The 27282-nt window shown below is 46.5% G+C and overlaps 1 protein-coding gene across 2 annotated transcripts in view; it reads left to right on the top strand.

Annotated features, from left to right (window-relative positions):
• Positions 1 to 26666, top strand: part of LOC119384033 (uncharacterized) — an 88509-nt gene extending 61843 nt beyond the window's left edge. For both annotated transcript variants that reach the window (XM_049412743.1, XM_049412742.1), the window contains exons 3-4: positions 3486 to 4148; positions 25267 to 26666. In XM_049412743.1, the coding sequence (XP_049268700.1) occupies positions 3486 to 4148; positions 25267 to 25594 (991 nt within the window). In that variant the 3' untranslated portion in view covers positions 25595 to 26666. The remainder of the gene's footprint in view (positions 1 to 3485; positions 4149 to 25266) is intronic.
• The last annotated feature ends 616 nt before the right edge of the window (positions 26667 to 27282 follow it).

The following is a 27282-nucleotide window of genomic DNA, read 5'->3' as shown; positions in this document are numbered from 1 at the left end:
TAACAGATTGTTCCAAAACAATCGCGAAGCTTCCTACACATCACGGCGAGGCCTGCGCAGCGCATTGCCCACAGTCTTTGTGGGTGAAGCTTTCACTCATGAAATATAAGACTCGCGGCAATACATGTGCCGTCGAATATTCCAGCGTTATCGGCGTCGAATATTCCAGCGTTACCGTCGAATATTCCAGCGTTATCGCTGATTGTCGCGCAAGCTCTAGAATAAGCTCGAGTGTTCGCGTCTTGCGCGGAATCTTAACAAAATGATCTACAATAATCGCGAAGCTTCTCGAACAATGAGGTGCGTTTGGCGCTGAGCGTTGCTGACAGTCTTTGTGGGCGACAACCGAATACAGCAAAACTAATGATAAGAAACGCACGTGGCAATACGATTGCTGAAGGTCGAGTCGTGGCTGTCTTGTCAAGCTTGAGAACCAGAGAGTGGGGAAGAAGGTTGGCCTGCGCGCCTGTGTCCACCTTTAGCTTTGCGTCATGGTTGGCTAGCTTTGTGGCGACTACCCATTCTGAGTTTCTCGATACGTCGTTGACGCTTACCGCTAGAACTTGAAACTCGTCATCGAATTCCTCGGTATGTTCTTGTGGCGTATTATGATAGTCAACTTGCTGAACGCTCTTTCGCGCCTTGCAGCAAGCTTCAAAATGATCCTTTTTGTGGCAGACGCCACATGTCTTGTCCCATGACGGGCACGTCCCTGGTGGTTGCTTTCGCCCACAGTACATGCATTCCTTTTTTGGCGAGCTCTTTGGTTCCCGTTGTCTTTTCCGTACAGCGTTTTCGTACAGGCTTCGCTGTGCTCACAAGCTTGGTTTTGACTCTCAAAGATTTCAGCCGTGTTACCGTACTCGATTGCTTTTTCCAACGTGAGGCTTTTCCAACAAGAGGGGGCTCGGCCGCCAAGCGGCGCCAGCAAGTGCCTACATCCGCCCACCATAGCCGCAGTCGTTCAGCGATCCGGCGTATGTGTCTGATTTCACATGAAGAGATGAGAAGACATATTAAAACAACACGCGCGGCCAAGCACCATGGTCATAGTCCTACAATGACGACCGCACGCGTGAACAAGGCTACGGCAACCGCCTCGCTAGCGCTCCTTGAGCATGACGCCACGTGAATACCTCCTAATGAATGACGCATGGCATCTTCGACAAATCGCACCGGGACCCCAAGGCGCGACGATGATCGGCCGAAACGGCTCACCAGGGCCCGCCGGTGCGATTTGTTGAAGATGCCAGCACACACAGACACTCAGAGAAGTTGAAAACTGCTTCCATAATTTGTGTCACCTTTTGTTTTCTTTTTGTCCCCAAGGGAAAGAGAGAAACGCAAATCTTTTGACATGTAGCTATATTCATATGAAAAACTGCAAATAACTCCACCATATAGAAAAATCGTAATTTAGTTGGTGAAGCGCTTGTTCTAAACATCTGGGGTAAGTACCACCTGCAAAAAATAGAAGAAAATAGAATTTTGTTTTATACGACCAAAAAATGACGGTGTGAAAAGGCGAAAACTCAATAACACCATACGGCGACCGAGAGCGAGCAGGTTATAATTAACCAGGCGCAAACAACGCGCGCGAGAACTTTTCGGTTCTGCTAAGGGGCGCCGGTTTTAAAGAGGATCCGTGGAGGTTACCAGAGATAAGCGGCAAGTTCTTCGAGCACGTCAAGATAGCCAAGTGATCACGGCACTGCTCCTCCCTGTGAAACGCGCTTTTGACTCTCATGCCCGAAGAAATTCGCAACTAATAGAAAAGCGCGCCCAGGCTCTCGTTACATGCATATAGTACTGTGCAAGAACCTTGAAGCCATACTCTGTCGCTCTAAATATTCTGTTATCCAGAAGTTTTTTCCAGAGTCACAATAAAGCCCATGACACATGCGCAACTTCTAAGTTCTTACGTGGCACAAGCAGCTTAGGCTAATTTATACCTTCAAACTAGCTCCATCAAGCGGTCAATAAAAACATATAGGTCAGTTTATTGAAATCATTTCAATTAATAAGAATAGTTCCGTTCATGTTCATTTGAGCGTGAACGGAAACCGGAGCTTACATTTATATTTGGACAGCTTAATCATGTATGCTACATGAAGTACGCAGTCACGTACTGCTGAAACATGTCGCGCATGCAACGCAACCTTTTTTTTCACGTTTCATGGTTAACGAATACAGAGTGCAAATGCAATGAAAATGAACTTACCTTCAAAAATGACAGAACCCTGTGGTTTATGCAGAATCCGCCAATCCAAAGAAAAGTAGGTGACCGCATCCACAACTTCCGCGTAGATGAAAGGAAGTTGCGACAGCGTCTCGCACGCAAGTTGAGGTGTGAATTTCTCCGTAGGAGATCTAGCGGGACTAGGCCTAACTGTCAATCAGCATAACAGCCGCTACACAGAAACATACATGCATTCGGTCCCACAAGTTTAACATGCAGCGAAGTACAGCCTCTTTACAGCTGCGTTAATAGTCTCTACGAATCACGACACAAAGCACGGAATAAGGCAAAAAAGGACATGACCGACTAGGGTGACCGCACTTCCTAAATCGACGACCTTAACTGACATCGCAGAATCAACTGCGCGGACGGATACAAGATCAGCGCTAAAGAACGTGCGAGGAAGTTGGACGTTTATCGCTGCCAGTAAATAACGTAAAGCTTACCCTTAGAAGCCTTCGTGATGGCTGGCGAAACGTCAACACTACGCACATTTATCCTTTTGCGCGTTACACCCTTTTTCCCAATGAGAGATGACGTACGCTGGCTCAAATTAAAATTTCAATTCGCGGTGGTTCATGCATGTCAATGCTTGCATGGACCAAATGGTGTTCGCGGCACGCCCGCCACGCCCGCCACGCATACAAGTAGAGTTACTGTACGCTACCTTTATGTAGCAGAGTTGAGCGTCTGTCTTCCAAACGCCGCTAGCAACCATGCCTGGCGGGGAAGGTGACGGTCGAGTGAATTTTTGGATTTCTCGACGCCGCAGCGGCAGTGAACTCGATTGACACTAGTGATCGACAGTCAAGTTAATCACCGGTTATCGACACGCCAAACATGTCGATCGGCGACACGGCAGGCATGTCGCCTGCAAGAAAGGAATATGACTTCGCCGCATAGCAGTGGTTGCTAGCCAGACCTATGCGCAACACTGCTACCTAAAGGTAGCATATCTACATAGAAGTAACGCATCTCTCCGTTGGTTTGCGGGAAAATGAGCCTTGGAAACTGCGTCTACTAGACGTAACGAACGACAGATATGATCCAGCATTGCTGTGGCGTTTTTAAAACGTCAGAATTGTCCAGAATCTGTTCTATCCCAATGTATCTCTAAATTCGTCGTTTTATAGACCATATGTGCTTCCTGGGTCTATTGGTATAAACCTATTTTTCTACGTTAAATGCATAGCTCGCGTCAATTGCTTCATGAAGCTCGCCATCTTATGAATTTGTTTCATTAAAGGCCACCTCCAGACACGCTGGTCCTGCGGCACTTCCCAGGCTTCTACTGTAGCGAGATCGTGTACGATGGCGTTGTCTTCGAGAACGCCACACTTGAGCTCTTGGCAGATGCCACGGACGACGCCATTCTTGGACAGCTCAAGCGCATTCGAGACGCCCTGTTCCCACATTGGAAGCTCATCGTCAACGTCTTCATGAAAGGCTTCTCGGCAAAGCGGATGTACGAAAACAGCCCCGTACTGCTCGGATCTCTGTTCACGTGGCTGGAGGGGCGTCGCGTTGACGGCATTAATTTCGAACTGGATGGCAACGCCTTGCTCGGCGACGATGGCGCTGCCGTAGACGTTGTGGCCTTTTTCACATCCGCCTACGTGGACCACAGCAGGGGCAACCTCACGCTGTCCGCCATGCTTCCGCGCGGCGCCGCCACGTTGTTCCACGAGGACCTGCCTTCCATGCTGGACCGGATAATCATCAAAACCCACGGTCTCTTGGACGAGTCATTGGGAACCACGCAACTGGCCGCTCCTCTCGACTACGCTGGCTTGACGCACCGTCGAGCGAAACATCGCACCATAATTGGGTTGCTAGAAGAGCTGGGGGACAAGCTCAGCACCAAGACCTGCTTCACGGTCGCACTATCGGGGACGGCCTTCAAACTCAGGTATCTTGCCTCGTATCTATACTTAATAACATCAGTGTGCACTTCTCAGTTCATGTAACAACGACGACAGGAAAACTATCACGCTCTATCTCGCAGGATACCGCGTGAGCACCTAACAGTAACGAGTCGCTGCCAGAGGATGGGTCGATCTGCGCTAAAAATGTCTAAACGCAACAGAATGGCGTATTGAAAGTGGTGTTGTGCACTTGGGAGGAAAAGGACCCTGCAATTGGTTGTAGGCTTTCATGATCTGTGGCTACTGATGAGTGGCATCCACTGAAATGTTGGCACGCATATGGTTCAGCACAGCGGGCTAGTGCTGATGGCTTTTTGTTCTTAGCTTGACCACCCGTTTCTTCCATTGAACTGCATCGGTGAACTAGTACGTAGGTACGGATGATACATAAATTCACAAATCTGTCATGAAAATTGAGTGCCTGAATTTTCGGCTTCAGTGTGCATGCCAGCCAAAAAGAATGAAACGGAAGCTAGGTAAACCCAGTCACACTATTCAGAAAGGCAGTTGAAGCGTTTTCTTGTAATTTCTACGCAGTTCAAGAAACAGAAATGCCCAATGTGGACTGCCAAGCACAAGTTTAAAGAAAATTTATTAGATTCGTAAATTTGGTAATGACCCCATCCGAACGTTTACGATTTCTCTAGAAGTTGCAGCTTGAGTACGCGGATCATTTAAATGTCTTACATTTCAGTGAAGTAGCTGCTACAAAAGCAAACTAATTCTTTGGTAATAAAGTCATTTACACTCGCCGCCGTGCCTTATCTATTTTTACGACCCCGTTTCCTTTTAATCGCCTCGTAAGATGCTGACCTCACTTCGGAGTGCTGCTATTAAAACACCATTGCGTCTTGAGCAGCTGGTTGTATTGTGTGGTCGTTCTTAGCCAGTCCCAGAATTGTCACGTACCGAAAAAGACAAGCCGAAGAGCTGGTTACGTGTCATTTAAAGGGGGCCTGAGCCACTCCTCGTGCTTGGTGAAAAAACACGTACTGAGGAAATCAGACGCTACTGTGAGCAGCTCAGCCAAATCTCACGAATGGACGATCGATTCGTGAGGCAATGAGTTTCGATACTGAAGCTATTTGATGATTACTTGGAGAAGTGGTTGAGGACGTTAATGCATTAAGCTGGGCTAGTTGGTATTGATTGTATGCTTCCATATTGCTAGCGAACACACACAAAGGACGACATAGAAGGAGACAGGACCACCGCTAGACTTCAACTGATTTTTTAATCGACATGAAGGACACAATACATTTCTTTGCGCACGCGCAGGTGCCACGTCACAGACAAAGTTTATCCACCGAGCAAAAAGAAGAGAAATTCTCCGCCGCCTATCGATACCGCCAGTTCGCACGTGGTTTCTTCTTACACCGATAGTCCAGTTCTCTTTTCGACAACGCGATGGACGGAGTGCTGACACATGTGTCACCCGCCTTGTGAATTTCGACAGCTTCTACTATTTCCCTCTTTCTCTGTTCCCCGCCAACGTACATACATCACAGAAGTGGCGTCATATGCTGGGGTACAACCCTCGCACTTCTTGCAGTGCATCGCCAATAAACCACCCCCTGCAAGCGATCGAACAGCCGTGCGATGCTCCCTGAGCCTTTCATCGACGCATCTGCCCGTCTGGCCAATATACACCTTGCCACAAGCAAGTGGAAGTGTGTAGACGACTCCCGTCTTACAATCTGTGAACTTTGATTGGTGTTTCTTAGCACACCGCGGCTTCTCAGGTTCCGTCACAGCAGAACAGAGCCCAGCCAGCTTGTGAGGAGCCGTGAACAAGACACCAAGACCGCAATTCCGCGCCACTTTTTTGAGCCGGTGGGAAACTCCGTGAATGTACGGGATTGAAACCCGTAGCATGCGTGTGTCAGAGTCCACCTTGGCCGCATTCCCTCTAAAGCTAGCTTTTAGATCCCTCAAGAGCGCTTCAGCAACCGAGATCACGGTTTGACGGCTTCTCACAAGCTGGCTGGGCTCTGTTCTGCTGTGACGGAACCTGAGAAGCCGCGGTGTGCTAAGAAACACCAATCAAAGTTCACAGCTTGTAAGACGGGAGTCGTCTACACACTTCCACTTGCTTGTGGCAAGGTGTATATTGGCCAGACGGGCAGATGCGTCAATGAAAGGCTCAGGGAGCATCGCACGGCTGTTCGATCGCTTGCAGGGGGTGGTTTATTGGCGATGCACTGCAAGAAGTACGAGGGTTGTACCCCAGCATATGACGCCACTTCTGTGATGTACGTTGGCGGGGAACAGAGAAAGAGGGAAATAGTAGAAGCTGTCGAAATTCACAAGGCGGGTGACACATGTGTCAGCACTCCGTCCATCGCGTTGTCGAAAAGAGAACTGGACTATCTGTGTAAGAAGAAACCACGTGCGAACTGGCGGTATCGATAGGCGGCGGAGAATTTCTCTTCTTTTTGCTCGGTGGATAAACTTTGTCTGTGACGTGGCACCTGCGCGTGCGCAAAGAAATGTATTGTGTCCTTCATGTCGATTAAAAAATCAGTTGAAGTCTGGCGGTGGTCCTGTCTCCTTCTATGTCGTCCTTTGTGTGTGTTCGCTAGCAATATGGTTGAGGACCCCTTTTAATAAGTTGGTTGGTTGGTTGGTTTTAGGGGTTAACGTCCGAAAGCGATTCCTGCTATGAGAGATGCCGCAGTGGTGGGCTCCCGATAACTTCGACCACTTGGGGTTCTTTAACGTCCACTGAAACCACGCAGTACACGAACCTCTAGCATTTCGCCTCCATCAAAATGTTGCGACCGTGATCGAATACATATCTTTCGGGTCGACAGCCAAGCACCGTAAACATCTGGCCACCGCGGCGGCCCCACTGTGTCCTACATGCAACACACGGAACTATGTACCAGTGGGTTTAAGTAAATTCTTGTTTGATTCCAAAAGAGGGGTGCGTGGGGAAGCGCAATAAAAAAAGGACAATGTGACTGCGTTAGGTGGCGGCGCCAAGTATAGTCCGCACAGACGTCTTGTTCAACATGAACATTGTGTAGACTTTTTTAGGACGAACGTACTGAATTCCCGAAAATCATGGCTGAGAACACTGGGCAAGCTCCGCACTAGTGGTGCATAGACTGAGGAAACAGCTGAGCTTGTGGTCTTCCTTAGCACCTCTGCGACCTCCATCTCGCCTCCCTCCTTTACCTGAACTATGCTGCACCCTCTCTCCTCCTTTCCCTCCTCACCATCACTTCTCTTTCCCACTCCTTGCTGTACTGTACCATACATGTCTATGTTGCCACCCCTCGATGTACAATACTATGCGCGGTCATGCTTTATCCTCTCACCTAGATTCCGTCCTCCTGACCCTCACTTCGCTTTCCACCTTCTTGCTATATTACAGTATACACGCCAATTCTATACTATCTCCCTCCTGCTTTCCATCCTCCTATATCCTCTCTCTCACTTACCTTTCCCGCCCCTTCATATACGATATTATACATGGCCACGCTTTACCCTCTCCCCTCATATTTTCCACTCTCCTCACCTTCACATCACTCCTCCTATCTACTCAACTTCAGCATTACTATCAGCCTTATGTCGGCTCACGTTTATACTCACGTATAATCACACCTACTTCAACGCGCTACCGTTCATACGTCAGCCCATTGTCTATTCATCAGAGGCGTCAGTTACGGAGGGAAAGGAGGTGGCTTGACGCAAACTTTTTCACGGGAAGTTATTGATAAAATTATCTCGTGTGAGTCATCTCTTTCAATAAAAAGGTCATTACTGAATGACACATTCTGATAACTCGTACTTGAAGGTACGAGATCAAAAGGTGCTAATATGTAGAATCCCGATTATGCGAGATATTGGTGTTAAAAAGCATTGACACTCTGGTGTAAAAAGCTGACTTACTCAGACTAACTCAGACTCAGATAGAGCCGTGAGTCTGAGTCTGAGTGAGTCCGAGTTAATTATATTTTGATGAGTCTGGGTCCGAGTGAGTCCGAATGAGGAAAAGTTTGGTGAGTCTGAGTTAGAGCACTGCACGGGCCCAGATTCGCGGCCCGGGCCTCGTTTGAGTTTACCCGCCCGAACCCGGCCCGGTGACTCAAAGCGAGACCCGGGCGCTGCCCGAACACGAGAAAAAGTTTCACCTACCCGGCCCGACCGCCGATCGGGTCCGACAGGGGCCCGAGCCAATAATCTAGGTGTTGTTGCCCGAACATGGAATCGAGAGCAAGGCGTTTTAATTGGCAGATATCCACGCTTTGTTGGCGCATGCTTCGCTAACAATTATGCTTTAACCTACGCTAATTTCTTGTAAAAAGGGGATCACTATGGAAACAGTTGAGCGGACATACTGAGTACGATGAACGTTTGTGCGGCAGCAGAGTCCTGCACCTATTTTTTTTTTTTTTTTGCAGATACAATGGGGATCATCAGGGGCGTTTTGTAGCAGATATTGTTGAAAGGAAAGTGATTTGCAGCATCAGTTCAGTTTAGATAGGGAGCGCAATAAGAAGAGAGCCGACATAGAACGCTCCCTTAACTTTGTTTTGATTGCGCTGTCTATTATTTTTAAAGCATGCTCTAACGACAAAGCCAAACGTACGCCCTTCTGGATATGTAGCCCCTGTCTTCAGCGTAGTAGCACTTTTCCACAGCAAGAGAAATAGAGCAAAAAAGCCAAATTTGTGACCTTTGTTGTAAATACTCTAACCTAGATAAAAATTGTAAGGAACCGCGTGCACCACGTGCGGTTTTTAGGAATACGTATAAGCAGTCGAAACGAAGAAAAACTATTTGTCATATCATTCTTTTCATACATCACACCACTGATAGTGTATGCAGTCTATAAGTTTTTTTGCGCCATAGTTGACAGTTTATTTTTCACGTGTTATTGCGCGAAAAACTATGTTATCAAGAGATTCCGGCTTTAAGCGCTCCGTGCGCGGTTGCATCATAGGTCCTGCCGCGCTAAAGCTTCTTGCACTGCTCGCGCGAGCTGCAGGGGCGCATAAAATGTGCCTTGCGAATTGTGAAGGCGTCGGCAGTCGTTCTCAGACTTCCACCACTGGAGCAAACCTCTGCAGAATGAACATAGCGGTCAAGCTTATCCCTTAATTTCTCTCGTTCCCGAACGTCGTGTCGCTCTTCAATATCATTTATAAAACTCCTCTTTTGTTTATTTATTAAATGCGAAGCATTTCTTAGCGAACTCCCACGACTTTGTGCTCTTCTGGTCGCTTGGTTAATCGAATGTACACCAAAATTGGTATGGCGTAACATGACTGTATGACGAACATAAATGACAAGTCATAACATGAAAATCATGACACGCATGTCATGTACAGCATGATTTACATGCCACGCTCATGGTGCGCTGGCGGCCGTTTTGCTAGTTTGATATACACCAAAATTGGTATCTTGTGACGTGACTGTGTGGCGAACATAAATGACACGAGTTAACATGAAAATCGTGACACGCATGTCATGTACAGCATGACTTACCTGCCACGCTCATGGTGCGCTGGCGGCCGTTTCGCTGGCTTGATCTACCCCGAAATTGGTATTCCGTGACGTGACTACGTGACGAACATAAATAACACACGAGTTAACATGAAAATCATGACACGCATGTCATGTACAGCATGACTTACGTGCCACGCTCATGGCGCGCTGGCGGCCGTTTCGCTAGCTTTATATACACCAAAACTGGTATCTTGCGACGCGACTGTGTAACAAACATAAATAACACGAGTTAACATGAAAATCATGACATGCATGTCATGTACATCATGAATTACATGGCACGCTCATGGGGCGCTGGCGGCCGTTTCGCTAGCTTGATCTACCCCGAAATTGGTATTGCGCGACGTGACTGTGTGACGAACATAAAAACACGAGTTAACATGAAAATCATGACACGCATGTCATGTACAGCATGACTTACGTGCCACGCTCATGGGGCGCTGGCGGCCGTTTCGCTAGCTTGATATGCAGCAAAATGGGTATCTTGCGACGTGACTGTGTGACGAACATAAATAACACGTGTTAACATGAAAATCATGACACGCATGTCATGTACAGCATGACTTACGTGCCACGCTCATGGGGCGCTGGCGGCCGTTTCGCTAGCTTGATCTACCCCGAAGTTGCTATTTCGCGACGTTACTGTGTGACGAACATAAATAATAGGAGTTAGCATGAAAACCATGACACGCGTTTTCCTCAATGACATACAAGACGATGTATGCAGCTCTTTGCTGGCTGCTTCGCATTACATAGATTGCCACAATGTGTGGGATCTGCACTTTTTTATTTATTTATTTATTTATTGATGCCCTCAAGGCCAAAGGCATTACAGAGGGTAGTGTTCACAAACAATACAATACAGGCAGGGGCGTAACCAGACTTCTTTTTTGGGGGAGGGGGGGGGTTCAACCATACTTTATGTATGTTCGTGCGTGCGTTTGTATGTGTGCGTGTATACAGGGTGTTTCGAGAAATGTGTCCAACCTTCTTAAAAAATCAGGAAAATGCGATATTTGCTCGGGGCTTTCGGAATTGCTTTTTCTGTAGCGGCGCAAATCTTAAGGTAGTTAAGGACATCATTTAGGACAGTAATTAAGAAAGTTACATTAATTAACTTTTTAATTAGTGGAGTTAGGTGACTGTGTCAAATGGGAGAATTGAAGTTCTTCATGCGAGGAACCCATCCGATCTTTGAGGTTTCGAAGAAGCGTCCTCTAGTAATTGTTGTCGCGTAATGAAATTCAACCAAATGCAATGACTTTCAACAGCGAAAGCCATCGAATTCGGTTGAATTTCATTACTTCGTAATTATTACTAGAGGCCACTTTTTCGAAATATCAATGTTGGGATGGGTTTCTGACACGAAGAAATTCAATTTCCCAATTTGACACAGTCACCTAACTCCACTGATTAAGAAGTTAATGAATTTAACTTTCTTAATTACTGTGTCAAGTGATGTCTCTAACCATCTTAAGATGCCTAGCGCTACAGAAAAAGTCATTCACTCATTTTCGACGTCTCAGATGAATATGCCAGCTGCGTTCTTCCATGTTTCTGTTTAAGTTTCGCCATTGAGTTTGGTTGAATTTCATTACTTCGTAATTATTACTAGATGCCACTTTTTCGAAATCTCAAAGTTGGGTTGGGTTTCTGGCATGAAGAACTTCAATTCTCCCATTTGACACAACCACTTCACTAATTAAAAAACTTAATTAATTTACATTTTTAACTACAGTCACAAATAATTTCTTTAACCATCCTAAAATCCCTGCCACTACAGAAAAACCAATTCTGAAGGCAGCAATCAAATATCTCATTTTCCTGATTTTTCGACAAGGTTGGACATATTTCTTGAAACACCCTGTATACGCCCCTGAATACAGGAAAACAAAGTTCAAATACAAGCGTTATGTTCCGTGGTTATAAAAGCATATATAATGCTGTGAGCGTTTACTAAGAAAAAATAACTAAGGTAGTACACAGCAAATGAACAAATTTTTGCTAGCCTTGGTATACAGTGTTAGCTACGTTATTGCGGAAACAAGCGTTGTCTTCGATGCCGGCTGACGGACACGGAAGGTGGTTCCAGTCGACTGATGTGCGAGGAATGTGAACTGTGAACAAAATTTAGTCTGAAATGAAGGTACGCCTACTTTGTGAGAATGATCTAGCCTGGGTCAGATGAAGGATGGGGGAGAGAGGATTTCATCGCGTAGATTTGGGAAATGGTAAAAAATTTTATGAAACAAACACAACCGGGAAACTTTGAGACGAGATGCTAGATTTGATAAATTAAGCATGTTTTTCACGGTAGTAACACTTGCGGTACGATTGTAGCTAGTTAGAATGAAACGGGCTGCATTGTTTTGAGTGAGTTCAAGCGCATTGATTAGGTTAGCAGAAGAGGGGTCCCAAATGGCTGATGCATATTCTAGTTTACTACGAACAAGCGTTTTGTATAAGAGATTGAGGGCTTCTCCTTGCCGTTTACAGCAGTGCATGTTATTCAGGGTTTGCACCGTGCTCTTTTTGTCCCTCTATTATAATGGTGCATGACTTCGTAACAATGTTGTACCTTTAGAAGGTGGCCATTCGACTACGCGGGTAAAACTGGTAGAAGGTGGACGAAGCCATTTCGTATCTATTTTCAGGATTCCTTCCAATTTGGTCATACAGGCGCGACTAAGCTTCTCGACGCTTACTCATTGGATGCATATGGCTCGAGTGAAGGGGACATTACTCGGCAGGGAATTCGCCATTGTCGTTTTTCAAGCCAGATATTTCGTCAAACGAACATACTTTGCCCCATGCCTTGTTTAATGGACCTGTGCTATTCCTGCAACTCCAACGCTATTGCGGCAGTATCATGTAGCTCTCGCGCTATATAGTGCAAGGGCCTCAAACACGCGGCCCACCGGCTGCATGCGACCTGCGGTCGGCACATAACTGCGTTCGTCCCATTTTCTTAACTTTTCATTATAAGTACGTTCTTGAGATACACAGACATGACAGGCCCAAAACATTTTTTTTCTTGTGAGGCACCCCCTGCGGTCACCATGTGTTGATACATAAGCGTGAAATAAGATTGTATATTTCATAATCGGCGTCCAGATTTTAGTCATCTTGGAGATATGTATCGATATGTTGGGATCCTGCCGCCAAATCCTCTTCAGAAATGACCCATGGATATATGAGTATTTGAAAGTTCTTCTTTCAAATGACAACGTTAGCTGGCAGGGTCACAGAATTAACATATCATGTCTCAGGCAATTTTGTTGAGCCAATGTCCCCAAAATGCGACAAATACAGTTTGAAATTCGTAATGTCACCTACGGAGATTTCGGCTGAGAACATTCGAGTTCTCAGAATACACTTTATCAATTTAAACCGATTCAGTGTTTCACATTAGTGTCCCTTTAGGAACGGAGCAAAGTCCAAGCGCGGCCCGACCCGAGCCCGCCACCTCAAACCCGGGCCCGGCCGTAAGGCCAGAGCTTCAGATGTGTTACACAGTAGGGCAGATATATTATAGACTCGCGGCAGGTGAACGTGTCAGCGACGAGTCAGGCTTCGTGTTCGATTGACAACTGCAGAGGCCTCACTCGTGTAGGTGTCGTAAGCCAAGACGTCCTTGTTACTAGCTCAGGAAGGTTGTGGGGTGGGTCCCCGCCAGCCCCGTAGCCAGGGGGAGCGCCCTAGGACCCCCCCCCCCTTTCACGGAAATTTTGATGGAGGGGTGCGTTTTACCGAAAATACACAATGAAAATAGATGTCTTTCTCAAATAGGCAAGGCCGTCAGCAAATGCCCCCTCGCCCCCCCCCCTCCCCCCAAAAATTCCTGGCTACGGGCCTGGTCCCCGCCAACAGCAAATTGTCTGTGCGTTCACATTACTTCTTTTCCATTTATGTCATAATTACTACACCACACTTAAGAACGACAAATATTGCCCCTATGCGTTCCTTGGCTTAAAAGTATACGTTGTTGGGCTAGTTGGTTCATAATCTTCAAAATTGGCTAGCGTTCCTTCTTAGACCTTGTCGATTTTCGCGCTAGCCAATTTTGAAGGTTCCTTGGCTTCATTCGGTTGTCTCACAATACAGGGAGCCCTTGGACGTTCTTTTCTTAGGTCAGGGTAACATTTCAGCGATTCCGGTTAGTCAAAATATGTAGGGAAGCGCTTCACAAAAGGTGCCTATCAAAATATGTCTGGTGACAATAAAGCCCGTATTTATTTATTTATTTATTTATTTATTTATTTATTTATTTATTTATTTATTTATTTATTTATTTATTTATTTATGTCATGCTCCTCAAGGGCCTTCTTTTAGCTTTTACATGAAGTTTTATTGAAACAATTATTGGACGGCTTAAAATGATTCGGACTTGTACGATGGATCCTATAACTGTGGCAGCAATGTTGCAGTATTGAATGTCGGAGTAAAGGAGGAGTGAAGGTGGGTTAACGGCTGTCTTGTGCGGGATGAAAAAATCACAGCATATCAGCGGAGTGAATGATGATGAGTGGGCGAAGCTGCGGAGGTTCATCGGTAAACCGTGAATATTCCGCGAATTCTGCCGAGTACATCATCACTGACGTGAGATCGGGCGCGTTTATACTAAAGGTTCGATGAGAGTTATGACGACTTGCAGCTCACTTTAATTTTACATGTACGCGGTGAATTTTCATTGTTTAGAAAACCATTGCTTTAGAAAACATCTGGCGTCTTTCGTTAAGCAGCTGGCGTCTTTTCGTTTTGCTTTAGAAACATCTGGCGTCTTTTCGTTTTGCTTTTAGAAAACATCTGGCGTCTTTCGTTGGTTTATTTCATCAATCAACGGCGTTTTGAACAAAATTTTTATTGTTTAATCACGCACAGGAGAAATCTCACCAGGCACTACCTTGGAGGTAAACAATGGCTGCTAATGGGAATGAGAGACAGAAGAAGTCGGCTTTTAGCGAACACTTACACTTCTACTTCTACTAACGTTTCCTACTGGAACATGCCAATGGCTGCTAATGGGGAATGAGAGACAGAAGAATTCGGCTTTTAGTTAACGCGCACGCTGCGAATTTTTTATTGTTCAACAACGCACAGGAGAAATCTCCCACCGGCACCACCTTGGAGGTCAACATCTGGTACTAGCGTTACGACTGGTTACGCACTACGAGGGACGAATGGGTGCCGCTTTAAGGAGCTTCGCCCCTAAAATGATGACTTTGTTGGGGAGCAGAGTTAAAAGGAAAGGAGTGATGTATTTCATGGTAGCTTCGCAATTTAGGTGCTTCGATCTTTTTTTGGCCTAACGAAAAACACCCCCACTGCAGATAGCAATGCTTCTATGCGAGCTAAAAACACACAAAGTTTTTCTTGCACCATTTCACTAGTGCGGCTGAGATTTTGAAACTAGTTAAAAAGAAAAACTTATACTCGTCATCTAGCACGCAAGACTATCGTTATGTTTGAATGTTTTCACACTTAGTAAAGGCACACGTTACGGGTGGTCTTGAACTGAATGCAACTCGGCAAAGCATGTGGTGTTGCAGAGATGGTCATTTGATTTTATCTACCCGTGTAAGTACAGCTGCACGAGTTTTTTTAAGCGTTAACCCTCCTTGGCAGCAATATCTGGGGTTTAACGTCCCCAAACCATAATATAATTATTAGGGACGGCGCAGTGGAGGGCTCCTGAAATTTCGACCACCTGAGGTTCTTTAATGTGCACCTAAACCGAAGTACACGGTCCTCAAACATTTTCGCCTCCATCGAAAATGCAGCCGCCGCTGCCGGAATTTGATTCCGCGACCGCACCTCGATCAGTGTGTTTTCCCTGAATCATAAAAAATCGCAGCATTTCCACGGAGTGAATGATGATGAGTGGGCGAAGCTGCGGAGGTTCATCGGTAAACCGTGAATCTTCCGCGAATTCTGCCCAGTACATCATCACCGACGTGAGATAGGGCGCGTTTATACTAAAGGTTCGATGAGTTATGAGGACTTGCAGCTCACTTTAATTTTACATGTACGCTGTGAATTTTCATTGTTTAGAAAACCATTGCTTTAGAAAACATCTGGCATCTTTCGTTAAGCAGCTAGCGTCTTTTCCTCTTGCTTTAGAAACATCTGGCGTTCTTCCGTTTTGCTTTTACAAAACATCTGGCGTCTTTCGTTGGTTTATTTCATCAATCAACAGCGTTTTGAACAAAATTGTTATTGATTAATCACGCACAGGAGAAATCTCACCAGGCACTACCTTGGAGGTAAAGAATGGCTGCTAGTGGGAATGAGAGACAGAAGAAGTCGGCTTTTAGCTACCGCTGCGAATTTTTTATTGTTCAACAACGCACAGGAAAAATCTCCCACCGGCACCACCTTGGAGGTCAAAGCGTAAGACTGGTTACGGACTACGACTACGACTACGAGGGACGAACGGGTGCCGCCTTAAGGAGCTTCGCCCCTAAATGTCAGTTCGCTTACTGGTTGTTGCCAGATGGCCACACAGCACGTCCCAATTAGGATATTAGATGCGAAGTATCTTAAGGCGGAGCTCAACCCGGTGGTGGTGGTGGTGGTGTGCGGCGTGACCACCCTTACTGCGCATGCGCATACCCTCTCCACACACCTTCTCTCCACTCACCCTCTCCCCTTCCCGTCTCCACTTTCCCTCTCCCCTCTCCCCTTTCCCTCTACACATCCCCTCTCCCCTCCCCCTTTCCACTCTTCCTCTGAAACGCGGGCTAGACATGCCGAAATTCTCTCCTGCGCAACGCCGCGATGAGCTCGAGCGCCTGCGCGTCCCCTCCCCTTCTCTCTCCACTTCTACGCTGCCCCCTCTCGCCCGCCTGTCGACCGCGTTCCCCGCTCGCCCTGTGAGAATTAACGGCCAGGCTAGATGGAAGATACGACGCGCGTAGCGTCCCTCTTCGTGTTCCACGACGCGAGGTCGGTAGCATGCCCAACGAACGCCAACGGAACGCGATCGTGCAAGTGCTCCGGCTTCGCATCGCCTCATGGTCCCCTTTAGCGGGAGATGGTGTAATTTTTTTCTCTCATGAGCGTCCGGTCTGGATTCAGAAATTCAGATTCGACATGCGGCGCAATCGCGACTACAGAAGAGGTTAAAGGGGCTCTGCAACACTTTTTCAGCATGGTCAGAAAACGCTGGCGATCAGTACACTCTAAATATTTTCACGCGTAGCAAGCGTGAGTAGGGGGCGTGTTTTTGCACGCTTGTTCTATGCGTGGTGTGCTTTCACGCTGAAAAAATCACGCTTCCTAAGCATGACTTGCCGGATGCATAACGCTTGCGGAGCGTGAGTGGTGGCGATTTTTTGCACGCTTGTTCTACGTGTGGTGCGCTTTCACGCTAAGCGCACCACGCTTGCCAACCGTGACTGGCAACCTTTTTAACGCTTAGAGAAGGTGTAAGAGAGGAGTTTTACTTACTTAATGCGGTGTTCTCCCGCTCCTTGAAATGCCTTTCTGACCGTCAGAAATCATCTAAAAAGAAAGCTGAAAGAAGATAATATTTGTTGTGCTGTATGGGCTTGGCGACTTCTTGGAGAGGATTCATACTGATGCCTGGCATTAACTAGTGCATTACAAAAAATTAATTTTCCCTTTTCATCTTGCACATGTAAAACTATAGAACGCGACACTGCGAGACGGTAAAATGAGGTTTCTGGTTGAAACATAAATATAGATTTCGGTTTATAGTGCAGGGAGTAGACTAGAAATTAGACACAAGTTTTCATTAATTAACTGGCTACTCTTTCCATGTTGTACCCAACGGCACATATATAAGCACAGCTCAACATCGGCAGTGCGGTCTGTATTTACGGTGCAGCTAGCAAGCTCGTGTTACGCAGAACCAATGGAATGTTCACATGCGCAATATGAAAATTGAAACTTGATTTTTGTAATTAGCTATGTAATGCCGGGCAACCAGCACATATACCCGCCAAACAGCCGCCAAGCATCAACAAATATATACAGCACAACAAGTATTATCTTATCTCAGATTTATTTTTAAACACTTTCCGACAGTCAGAAACACATATTATAGAGCAGTAGAATCCCGCATCAAGTAAGTTAAAATCCTCTCTTACACCTTAACTAAGCATTAGGAAGGCCTCCCGTCACGGATCGACAAGCCTCACATCGCGATTGCGGCATTAGATCTTCGTTATACACCGTTCAAAATTTAGTAGTGTTAGCAAAATGAAGGCGTTCTGGATTGTCTCAAACTTCGCTAGTCACAAACTCCAACGCCATGGAAGGCAGTGCAAGGCAAGCTTTCATAAAGCATCTTCCACAGGTGCATCTGGCGAATCCTACAATTAAGCATCTGATGTGCATGCATTCTTTCGATGCGATTACTTATGTATACGGTACTCCAGAAATTTCAGTGAGGAATTTTGCGCGGAGTGCTCTGACACTTTATATTTTGAATCAAAGATAAGGGGTTAAGTAGAATGAAATATTTACAAGAATTAAAATTTGAGCAAGACTTTTATTGACCATAACTTATAAAAACGATTTATTTTATGGAAGAGCAATCCAAGAAAAAAGAACACACAGGAACTGTAAAATAGGCGCTAGATGAATTTTTGATTTCTCTTTAAGCAGCACGTAAACTATGATGTGTACTTAACTCAAACGAAGTGTAGTTTCGTGAACAAATCTAGTAGCCCTTTCCGCGCCCATGAAATTTCGTCGATGCCGGCACGTTTAACGGCTGCTTGAACGAAGCCAAGCAATTGGCCAAAAGCAGCCGGATACGCAAGGTCCTTGTCGTAGTACACACACAAATAAAGCAGTGCTTTTTCTAGCGACGTGTTCGGCTGTAGCTTCATGGTTTCGCTGGGCTCTTTGCCGCATACAAGCTCCTTCACGTCGCCCCACACAATGCACGGGCCAATAATGTCTGCGGGTGAAACCTGTCAAAGATAAAAAGGAGAAATTAAATTGGTACCTGATGGAATGAACCGTTGTCCAAGTTCACTAGGTACAGAACTACAAATGCATGAAAATGATTTTGTCGACAAAGCTCCCATTGAGACTGCGGCGCCGGTTAAATGTTCTGATACACTGCTGAAAACTGAGTAGTGTTAGAAGAATGATGACGTTATGGATTGCTTTTGAAACTTTGGCTCTTAAAAACCATTTTACTCACCTCTGAAATTAGGGCCATTTTGCGAGCCTTGGCCTCAGGTACGCATCCACCACTGTGTGCGATGGGTCCGCTAAGGATGACACTGTCGCCACTGCAGGCAGAATTTTGCTGAGACGCTTGGCATTCTCCTCGATAGTGCTTGAAAATATCAGTTCACTTTCAAAGGCAGGCTGAAAGAGAATACGTGGAATTAAACTTCATGAACACAGAATACAGCGCACAATCAACAATGCTCTTTGTTGATTTAATTATAGCGGCATTACGGGTCAGCAAGAACAGTACAAAGGAATTTTGAAGTCGTAAGGTCAAGTACAGTGCTTACACCGGCAATCTGTTTGAGCACAAATGAGAAAAAAAGTGAGTGCTCCAGATTACACTGGGCGCCAATAAAATTTTCTCAAATATGGCAATCTGAAGAAATAAAGAGGGACATAAGAAGGTACAGGCCTGTCTTACCAGTTCTTCGTTTAGGAGGTAAGCCGGTAATACCGCCACTGGTGACGTGCTCCTCAGGATAAAGGATGCTTTTAAAAGTGTCTTCACGTAGGGTGCATCTATTCCGCTTTCAGAATGTCCTTCTTCATCTATTGTCTGCACAGATAAACAAATATAAGTTTCACAGCGATAAATATAATTGTGGAAGTAAGACGAGTGCCTCTTTCTGAACCCCATACACTCCAACAGATCTTGCGAGCTTTTCAATCAAAAGTTGTTACCTTGACAAACGAACTGCGTTGGCAGAACCGTTAGTCCTTCTCGAGACTAAATGCAGAGAGGTTAACCGTATGTTTGACATCCCGTATGACGCAACTGTAAGCCCCAAAGAAGGAACATTGTGGTGCAACCGTTCATCCATAGAGAGGAACAGCTGCAGGAAAAAAAAGATTTCTGCCCGCGGTGGGAATCGAACCGCTGTCTTGTCGGTTGGCAGCCGGGTGAGCTAAGCACTTTTCCGCAATTATAGTGTTTGTGGAAGTAGAACTCAACTCGACTGTGAACACGTGCACTCAGCGTGGTATCGCAGACATATTCATTCATTAGAAAGAAAACCGTTAACCTGGGGATCGTATACTGACCACAGTTCACTGCGAATTTCAGAAACGGCATTCAAAATACCAGCTATTAGTTACACCACTGAGTACCACACGAAGCACTTCATTTTTGTACTCGTGACAATCTTGGGCTTTTACAGTAAAAGGTGCAAGCTCGAATTGACTGTTTTGACACGTATGCTCCACTTGAGCCGCTTATAAAAATAGATTTTCTGTAATTCCGTATAATTTTGCTATAAGATCACAACATGACTACAACAGAGCTCCATTCTTGCTGCCGCGACAGCTAGCATTACCGACCGCCGAGGCTCTGGCTCCACGTAGTGGACCGTACGGTAAACGATTTATGCTACCTTACGGTAACACAAATATTAGGTAGTTTTCGAATAGGGGCCCCAAAGAAATAGCGTCGAGGCCGCTGCGCATGCGCGAGACCCAAACAGCTTCGGGTTTTGCGTTGGGGACGCTATTTCGCGAATTTAGCGCGAGCGTCAAAGCCTGCCCCAAAAGCTTTGGGTCAAACAAACATGATGGCACTCACTTCGAAGCGACGGCTCTCAGCCAAGACCACAGGAGTGCCCAAATGGCCGCAGACCCTATTCGAAAAACTCCTGTTTGGTCCGAAGCGAGCCCACGCAAGAGGCTTTGGGGCCCCGAACATTTGGGGCCCCTATTCGAAAACTCCCTATTAATTGCACACAAGTGCGACTTCACCCAGTAGCCTGAAATTCCTGAAGGTTACGCAATCGTATCTTACTATAAATTGCTAGGTTGCGGCATAAATAGTTCTCCTGTAACCAGAGCGGCCTCTTGGCAATAGCGGCTTCAAATAATACTTATGGACTCATGCGTTGCGCACTCACATAAAAAAAGCGAACTTCAGCCTTGATGTGCAGCAAAAACACACAATTTTACTGTGGCCTTAACGCGCTTGTTTTGTAGGATATGGCACAATTTTAACGCTTCGTAATGTACGCATCGACTATATGAATTTACGGCATACAATATATTTTCGGTCATTTTCGAGGCGCTCTGCGGAGGACGGAGGAAGCAGGCGCTGTTTATTCACCGCGCGAGGCGCCAGGCGGCCCCTTTCCCGGCGTTCCACCTCCTGGCCCGAAAATGGCCACCGCCGCGAACCGCGATGCGGCCACGAAATTTGGCGCCGACAAGCCAAAGCTAACGAGCGCTAGACGCGGGGACCGGTGGATACCCGACGGCGAAGGAGAAAGGGCTCACAGCCACGGCACCGAGAGCAACAATCCTTCCTTCTTTCTTGTCATCCTTCCCGGTCGATCGCACGACCCGAGTGAAACAGAAACTCTCGGACTAAATGTGACATCACTTTCTTTACTACAAATACTTTCATGAGCAATTACTCAAGGTAACCACGTCACGTCGCTACGAATCCGGCATCTAAAGTTAATGTTGGCTCTGATGTAAGTGTTCGAGCCAAAATTACGCCGCTATGACACGAAATGGAGATGTTGAAAACCAAAATACGTGAATTACATAGCCCTAAATTTTCGCGTTTCTGTCCGTCAGAACTGTACACAGAGAACTTGGGCTGATACTAATGTCAAGTTCAGAGGTCAATAGGAAGAAACGTCACTGTTGGGAAAATAGTTTAAAATATATAATGAGCAAACACATTTCGAAATATTTGCTTACCCAGGTATTCCAAGCGGCCGTGAATGGCAGGCGAGTGCCCGCAGTATGCACACCATCCGGCCGGAATAGCAGAGTTCGCAGTGAGTGGCGCCGTGTCGCGCGAGAACTCAGGGCAGTCGCATTCGGTGTTCTTGCATCTACCGCGCGGCAGACCACGCAGGTCAATCTATGTCAAGTTATTCATGACTTCACCACTTTTCAACACCACAAAGCGAACCCTCCGCACAGTACACGCTCGAAGGGCAGGCAGAGACGATGCACAAAGTGCTTGCTAAGTCAATGACTCCAACGACTCTAACCCCGTTTTCCCGCCACAAGTATATATCGAAGCAAGCGCCACCTTTCAAGGCATTCGCGTGACAAACAAAAATAAATGAAAGGAGGCGCAAATCGCAGAGGCGAGTAACGGCGACGTCGCACGGCTGTCTTGGCGATTGTATCAGGATGTATATACGCGTCATGAGGAGAAGCGCGATCGGCGTCGCATACTTTTTCTCAGCGTGAGTTTTCCGGTTCTCACGCGTAGAATCCCGCATCACGCGTAAAATACAGCGAATGTGCGTGTCCTCGACCGGCGTCACGCTTGAGTGGAGGAAAACAACGCGTATTTTGAGTCACGTGGTACATAAAACGAATTTTAGGAGGCCGAGGGGCGCGTTTCACGCTTACTACGCGTGAAAATATTTAGAGTGTAGTCGAGGCGCCTGAGAACACGCGAGCCAAACATTATAGCGCAGCACGCGGTCTACAGAATTTGTAATTAATTCCCAAAGTCAGCTAGAAATCGTCCCTTCTCTCGACGAATAATGCATAAACACAAAGTCTACGGCCATTGGCTGGCTTGAGCATCGTGAGCAGCATAGTTGTCGCCGCTGCGGGATGCCGCTACGTGCCGGCATGCGCGCTCGCGATCACATTGAAAGTACAGGAGCTCATTTTTTACACCTGAACGCGCGAACATCGACCGCCGAGTTGATAAGCGCCGTACAACGGAGTGCAGTGGCGAAATGAATGAGAATACGCGCATGCGCGCAATGAGTAGTTATGGGCAGCTGCCGTCTGCTAGGGTTTTCCGGGAACCGGACACTACCCCCGCTTCTTCTGAGCACCGCTATCGCCATCGTTTTTTCGCGAACGCTGCCATCAAGAAAAGGTTAAGTGGTCGCGCTTGGGATATGTGGTATGTGATTACACGCGCGTATCATACTACGGGCGTATCAGCATTTTTGCAGCGGTGCTGCTGAGCTGTTCGTTATGCCAATTGCGGAGTCTACAAGAAACTATCATCAGTGGTCAGCGCGCTCTTTGGCTCTCTTTGTTTTCTTCTTCATGTTCTTAGTCAGTCTTCGTGCCTAGTCACCAGTCAATACCAGTCAAGCTAAGGTATGCTAAGATCAAGCTAAATAAGGCAAGACATGTCATAATCACGCAAATTCAGGCCATGCTATATAAGGTCTGCTTAATTAAGACCTTGGTAATTAAGATCACGTTAAATAAGACCTAACGTATAAGACATTGCTAATTAGGACCTTGCTAACTAGAACGTTGCTAATTAAGACCATCCTAAGTAGGTACTATACATGCTAATTAAGACCATGCTCATTAAGAACCTGCAAAATAGGGTCATGGTCATTAAGACGTTGCTAATTAGCCAGGCTTAATTATCATAGCGTAACCTAGCAGGATACTATTTAGCGATGTCTTAATGAGTGAGGTCCTACAACGAAATAAATAACGCGACCTTCATAAGTATGTCCATAATTAGCACTACTTTAATTATCAATATAACAATTAGCAAGTTCTTAATTAGCATACCCTTAGTTAGCACCGCCGTAATTGCAATGACCATAATTAGCATGGTCTAAATAAGCTTGATCTTAGCATAGCTTAGGTTAAAAGGCTTGACTAAGCATGAATACTGACCAAGACCATGAAGAGGAGGCCGAAAGCGCGCGCCGGCCGCTGATGAGCCTTTCTTGTCGACTCCACACGGCATAACGAAAAGCTTAGCAGTAGTGTAATCAGCGTGTGTAATCACATGCCATTCATCTCAAGCGCGACCACTTGACCTTTTCTTTATAACTTGATGGCAGCGTTCGGAAATGAAAAAAAAAACGATGACGATAGCGGTGCTCAAAAGAAGCGGGGAGGGGGGGGGTGTCCAGTTCTCGGAAAAGCCTAGAAGATGGCAGCTGCCTACGACTGCTCATAGCGCGCATGCGCGTATTCTCGTTCATTTCGCCGCTGCGCTCCGTTGTACGGCGCTTATCAACTCAGCGGTCGACGCTGGCGCGTGCAGGTTTCAGAAATGGGCGACTGTACATATCAACTAGCGCCAAGGAACAAACACAGAAGTAAGAGACACGTAAACAGGACGGGCACTCGTCCTAGCACCCTTCGTCCGCAAATTTCTGAAAGTAAGCCGCGCGTTCGAAGAAGAAAAGAAAGTGTTCAGGGTCATGACGCGCACTGACGAAGGGACGCATCTCCTTGCGCCCTTGTCATCCCCCTCTTTGCGAAGCTTTCAGCGCGCTCAGTGGTACGATAGGAGAGAGAAAGTGCTTGAAGCGTTTGACAAATTCCTGTGACTCCACTCGTACTTGACGGATTCCCAAAATTTTTGCGGCAGTCGATTTATGAGGGCATAAACTCTTTTAATGAAGCCATCGGACGATTACCTGGAAAAGTGTTGCAGGACCCTTTGGGTTTGGTAGAAAGAGTGCGGTACTCGCCGCCCAGTGCCCATCGCCCTGAAATGAGTCAAGTGATACCCGTGCCACACGGGCACAGAAAATGGCATTCGGTAGCGAAGGCATTCAGTTCCCGAATTACATTTTTTTCGGCGGAGCTGCTACACGTCCAAACTGAATGACATTTGACTTGATGTTGTCGACAGCAGCACCTTCTGTAGTGAGCAATTGTTGAGTAGTAATAAAAAAATAAACATGCGTTTACAAGCTTCATATACCTCCGCGAATAATTAAGTGTAGAAATAAGCACTGCCGTAAGCTTTAGTTCGTTGCTTTTTTCAGGACGTTACAGCCGACCGTAGCAACTACACTGTAGTAGCAACCTAAGCCAACGCTAGTCAGATCCGCAGCGTAAAAAGAAAATGGCGCCTGTCACATCATAAATATAGCGTTTGAAGCGTTTGTTTAAGTGATTAGCGTGAATAAAAGACGTGAATTTAGGTATACCGCACTTCGTCAGCTGTGCCGTCGAGAGTATGCATTTCTCAGTCGAATGAGTTCTGGCGATGGCATTAGGTGACGAATGGCATTTGGGCGAAGTCCATTTCGTTCGTCCGTGTTGCACCGTGCGAATGGCATTAAATCTGAAGGCATTAGGCGGTAAATGCCATTTTCTGTGCCCGTGTGGCATGGGTATGACACTCCTAGGTTTAAATGCACATATATACCCCATAAAGTGGACGGGAGGATTACCGCCGCCGTAGCTCAGTGGTAGAGCATCGGACGCATTATTCGGAGGTCGCAGGTTCGGTCCCTGCCGCCGGCAAGTTATCTTTTCGTCCACTTTACTTTCTCCACACTTATATTCTAATTGCTACACATAACACCCCCTATACTTTCCTTGGCATTATTGCCTGTTAGTTATTAATATTGTGTCTAACAAAGAAAAACGAGCCCATAAGAGTCATCTCCTTTCCTTCACGACGCCTTTCAGGCATACGTCGCTACGAGACGTGGGCGACGCGGTAAAGCCTGGTCCGCCGGCGAGGGCCTCTTTCTCCGACGTGTGCGCCGTGGTGCCCGGTCGCGTCAAGAGGATCGAGGACGACGTCGCCTACACGGCCGAGAACGACACGTGGGTCACGCACGAGGACCAGTACACGGTGTTCGAGAAGGCTGCTAAGGTGCTGATGCACTGGCGCTTCCTGTGCGTCGCGGCGGTCGACGTGGACCTGGACGACGTGCGAGGGCAGTGCGGACGCAGCTACCCGCTGCTGAGGCGCATCTACGAGACCTCCAGCGTGCTCAAGTACTACTTCTGACTGTCCCGGAAGCGAACCTGTGCTTCGTGCAGGAAAAAAGAAAGGAAAAGCGTATATTTCAGTGCCTGCTCTATTGTCTCATATCATCTCTGATTTGTTGACATATGGCTCATGAGACAACTATATACTCTACTTGCATTCACAGTACTCAGCTTAGTGGGTCTGGCAATTCTCATTTGGAACTTTGCCTCAAAATGCGAAGAACAATTAAGTACTCAGCCGTATTGCGTCAACCTCCTCACCTTAGAGCTGCTGAATTTCTGGCAGAAAATTCTGGCAGTAATATCAGCTCCACGAGAGCTGTCTACGGTGTGTACTTACAGCTCATTTCGCTTCTATCAAATATTACAGATAAATGGATATTACTGCTACTTACAATACACGTCTGAAGATTTTTGTGCAGTAACGAATCGGTAGAAACAATGTCTCCACAAACAAGTAAATAGCAACATTTCTCGCCGCACATGCCACCAAGGGCGCTTGCTTCATGGCTGTGATAGAGCCACTGGAAAATTTCCAGTGACTCTAGGCTGTGAGTGGTACATCATGAGCGCGGTGAAATTGAATTCAAAACATCGTAGTCACGTGTTGATATAATCTTTAGTTCTTCGCACGTGTGTGCATAGTCTGCGCGATTAAGCTCATAGATGAATCGTGCCGCTCGCTGGCATTCTGGCGTAAGCGCTGTTCCTCGGCAAGAGCAAACGCGGTGGACGGATCCGATCTTCGCCGCGGGCGTCTGTCAATCAAACTGATTGACGCGCGAACTTCGGTGCAAACTCGTTGATTCTGAGAAGGCCACAGGTCAACTCGTGACTGTCATAGTGCCGGTGTGCCTGTCAAGCGTTTCATGCGGTGGACGCTAAGCAGTAGCTCCTTTGCATATAAAATACTTTGGTCAGTTTGCACTAGTACTGGTTGTGCAAGGCTGGAGCCATCAGAGGAACTTGTGATCACCTAGCTTCTTCCAGCTTTTTACGTGGCTCGTCTACTCAGTCTGCTCGGTCTGCTTCGGAGTGAAGACTGCGTCAGTTCGGTCTCAATTTTGATTGTATGAATTAGTAAGATTTTGATTAACCTGATATCGAATAGGTATTTCCTAATTGTTAATGTCTAATTAACACACCATTAACCACTCAATAATAATTACAAATGTATTAATTAGTATGATACTAATTAGCGTAATCATAATTAGCGCGATCCTAATTAGCATGGTCTTGGTGAGTAAGATCCTGGTTAGCGTGAATTCCATTAGCGCGTTCTTAAATAGCGTCGTGTTAATTAGCATGGTCTTAATTTGCTCGGTTACAGCTTTACACGGCTTTATTAGAATGATCTGAGTAAGATGTGGCTTAATTAGCTCAGTCTTAGCATTAGCGCGTTTAATTAGCTTGGCCACAGCATGTCGTGACTTAATTACCTATGTATACCGCCCAGCAAATTAGCTAATCAGTCGGGCGCACGTGCTCGAGGAGCGAGCATACGTCGGCCGAGCAATGCGCTAGAATGTACAGGCCAACCATGATGATTATGCACGTGGTCTCGGCGATTAGCTCCGGCCGCGGTGTTGTTCGTGTACGGTTCTCAGCCGGAACTAATCTCAGAGGCCACGTTGCTGCTTATTCTGATACCTAGTGCGGACAATAAGTGCTTGAAAATGAACTTAAACAGCCCGTACGCACCTCTAA

This window comes from Rhipicephalus sanguineus, chromosome 2 (genome assembly GCF_013339695.2).
Source record: "Rhipicephalus sanguineus isolate Rsan-2018 chromosome 2, BIME_Rsan_1.4, whole genome shotgun sequence".
In the NCBI taxonomy this organism is placed as follows: Eukaryota; Metazoa; Arthropoda; class Arachnida; order Ixodida; family Ixodidae; genus Rhipicephalus; species Rhipicephalus sanguineus.
This window is presented reverse-complemented; position numbering and strand designations above follow the sequence as displayed.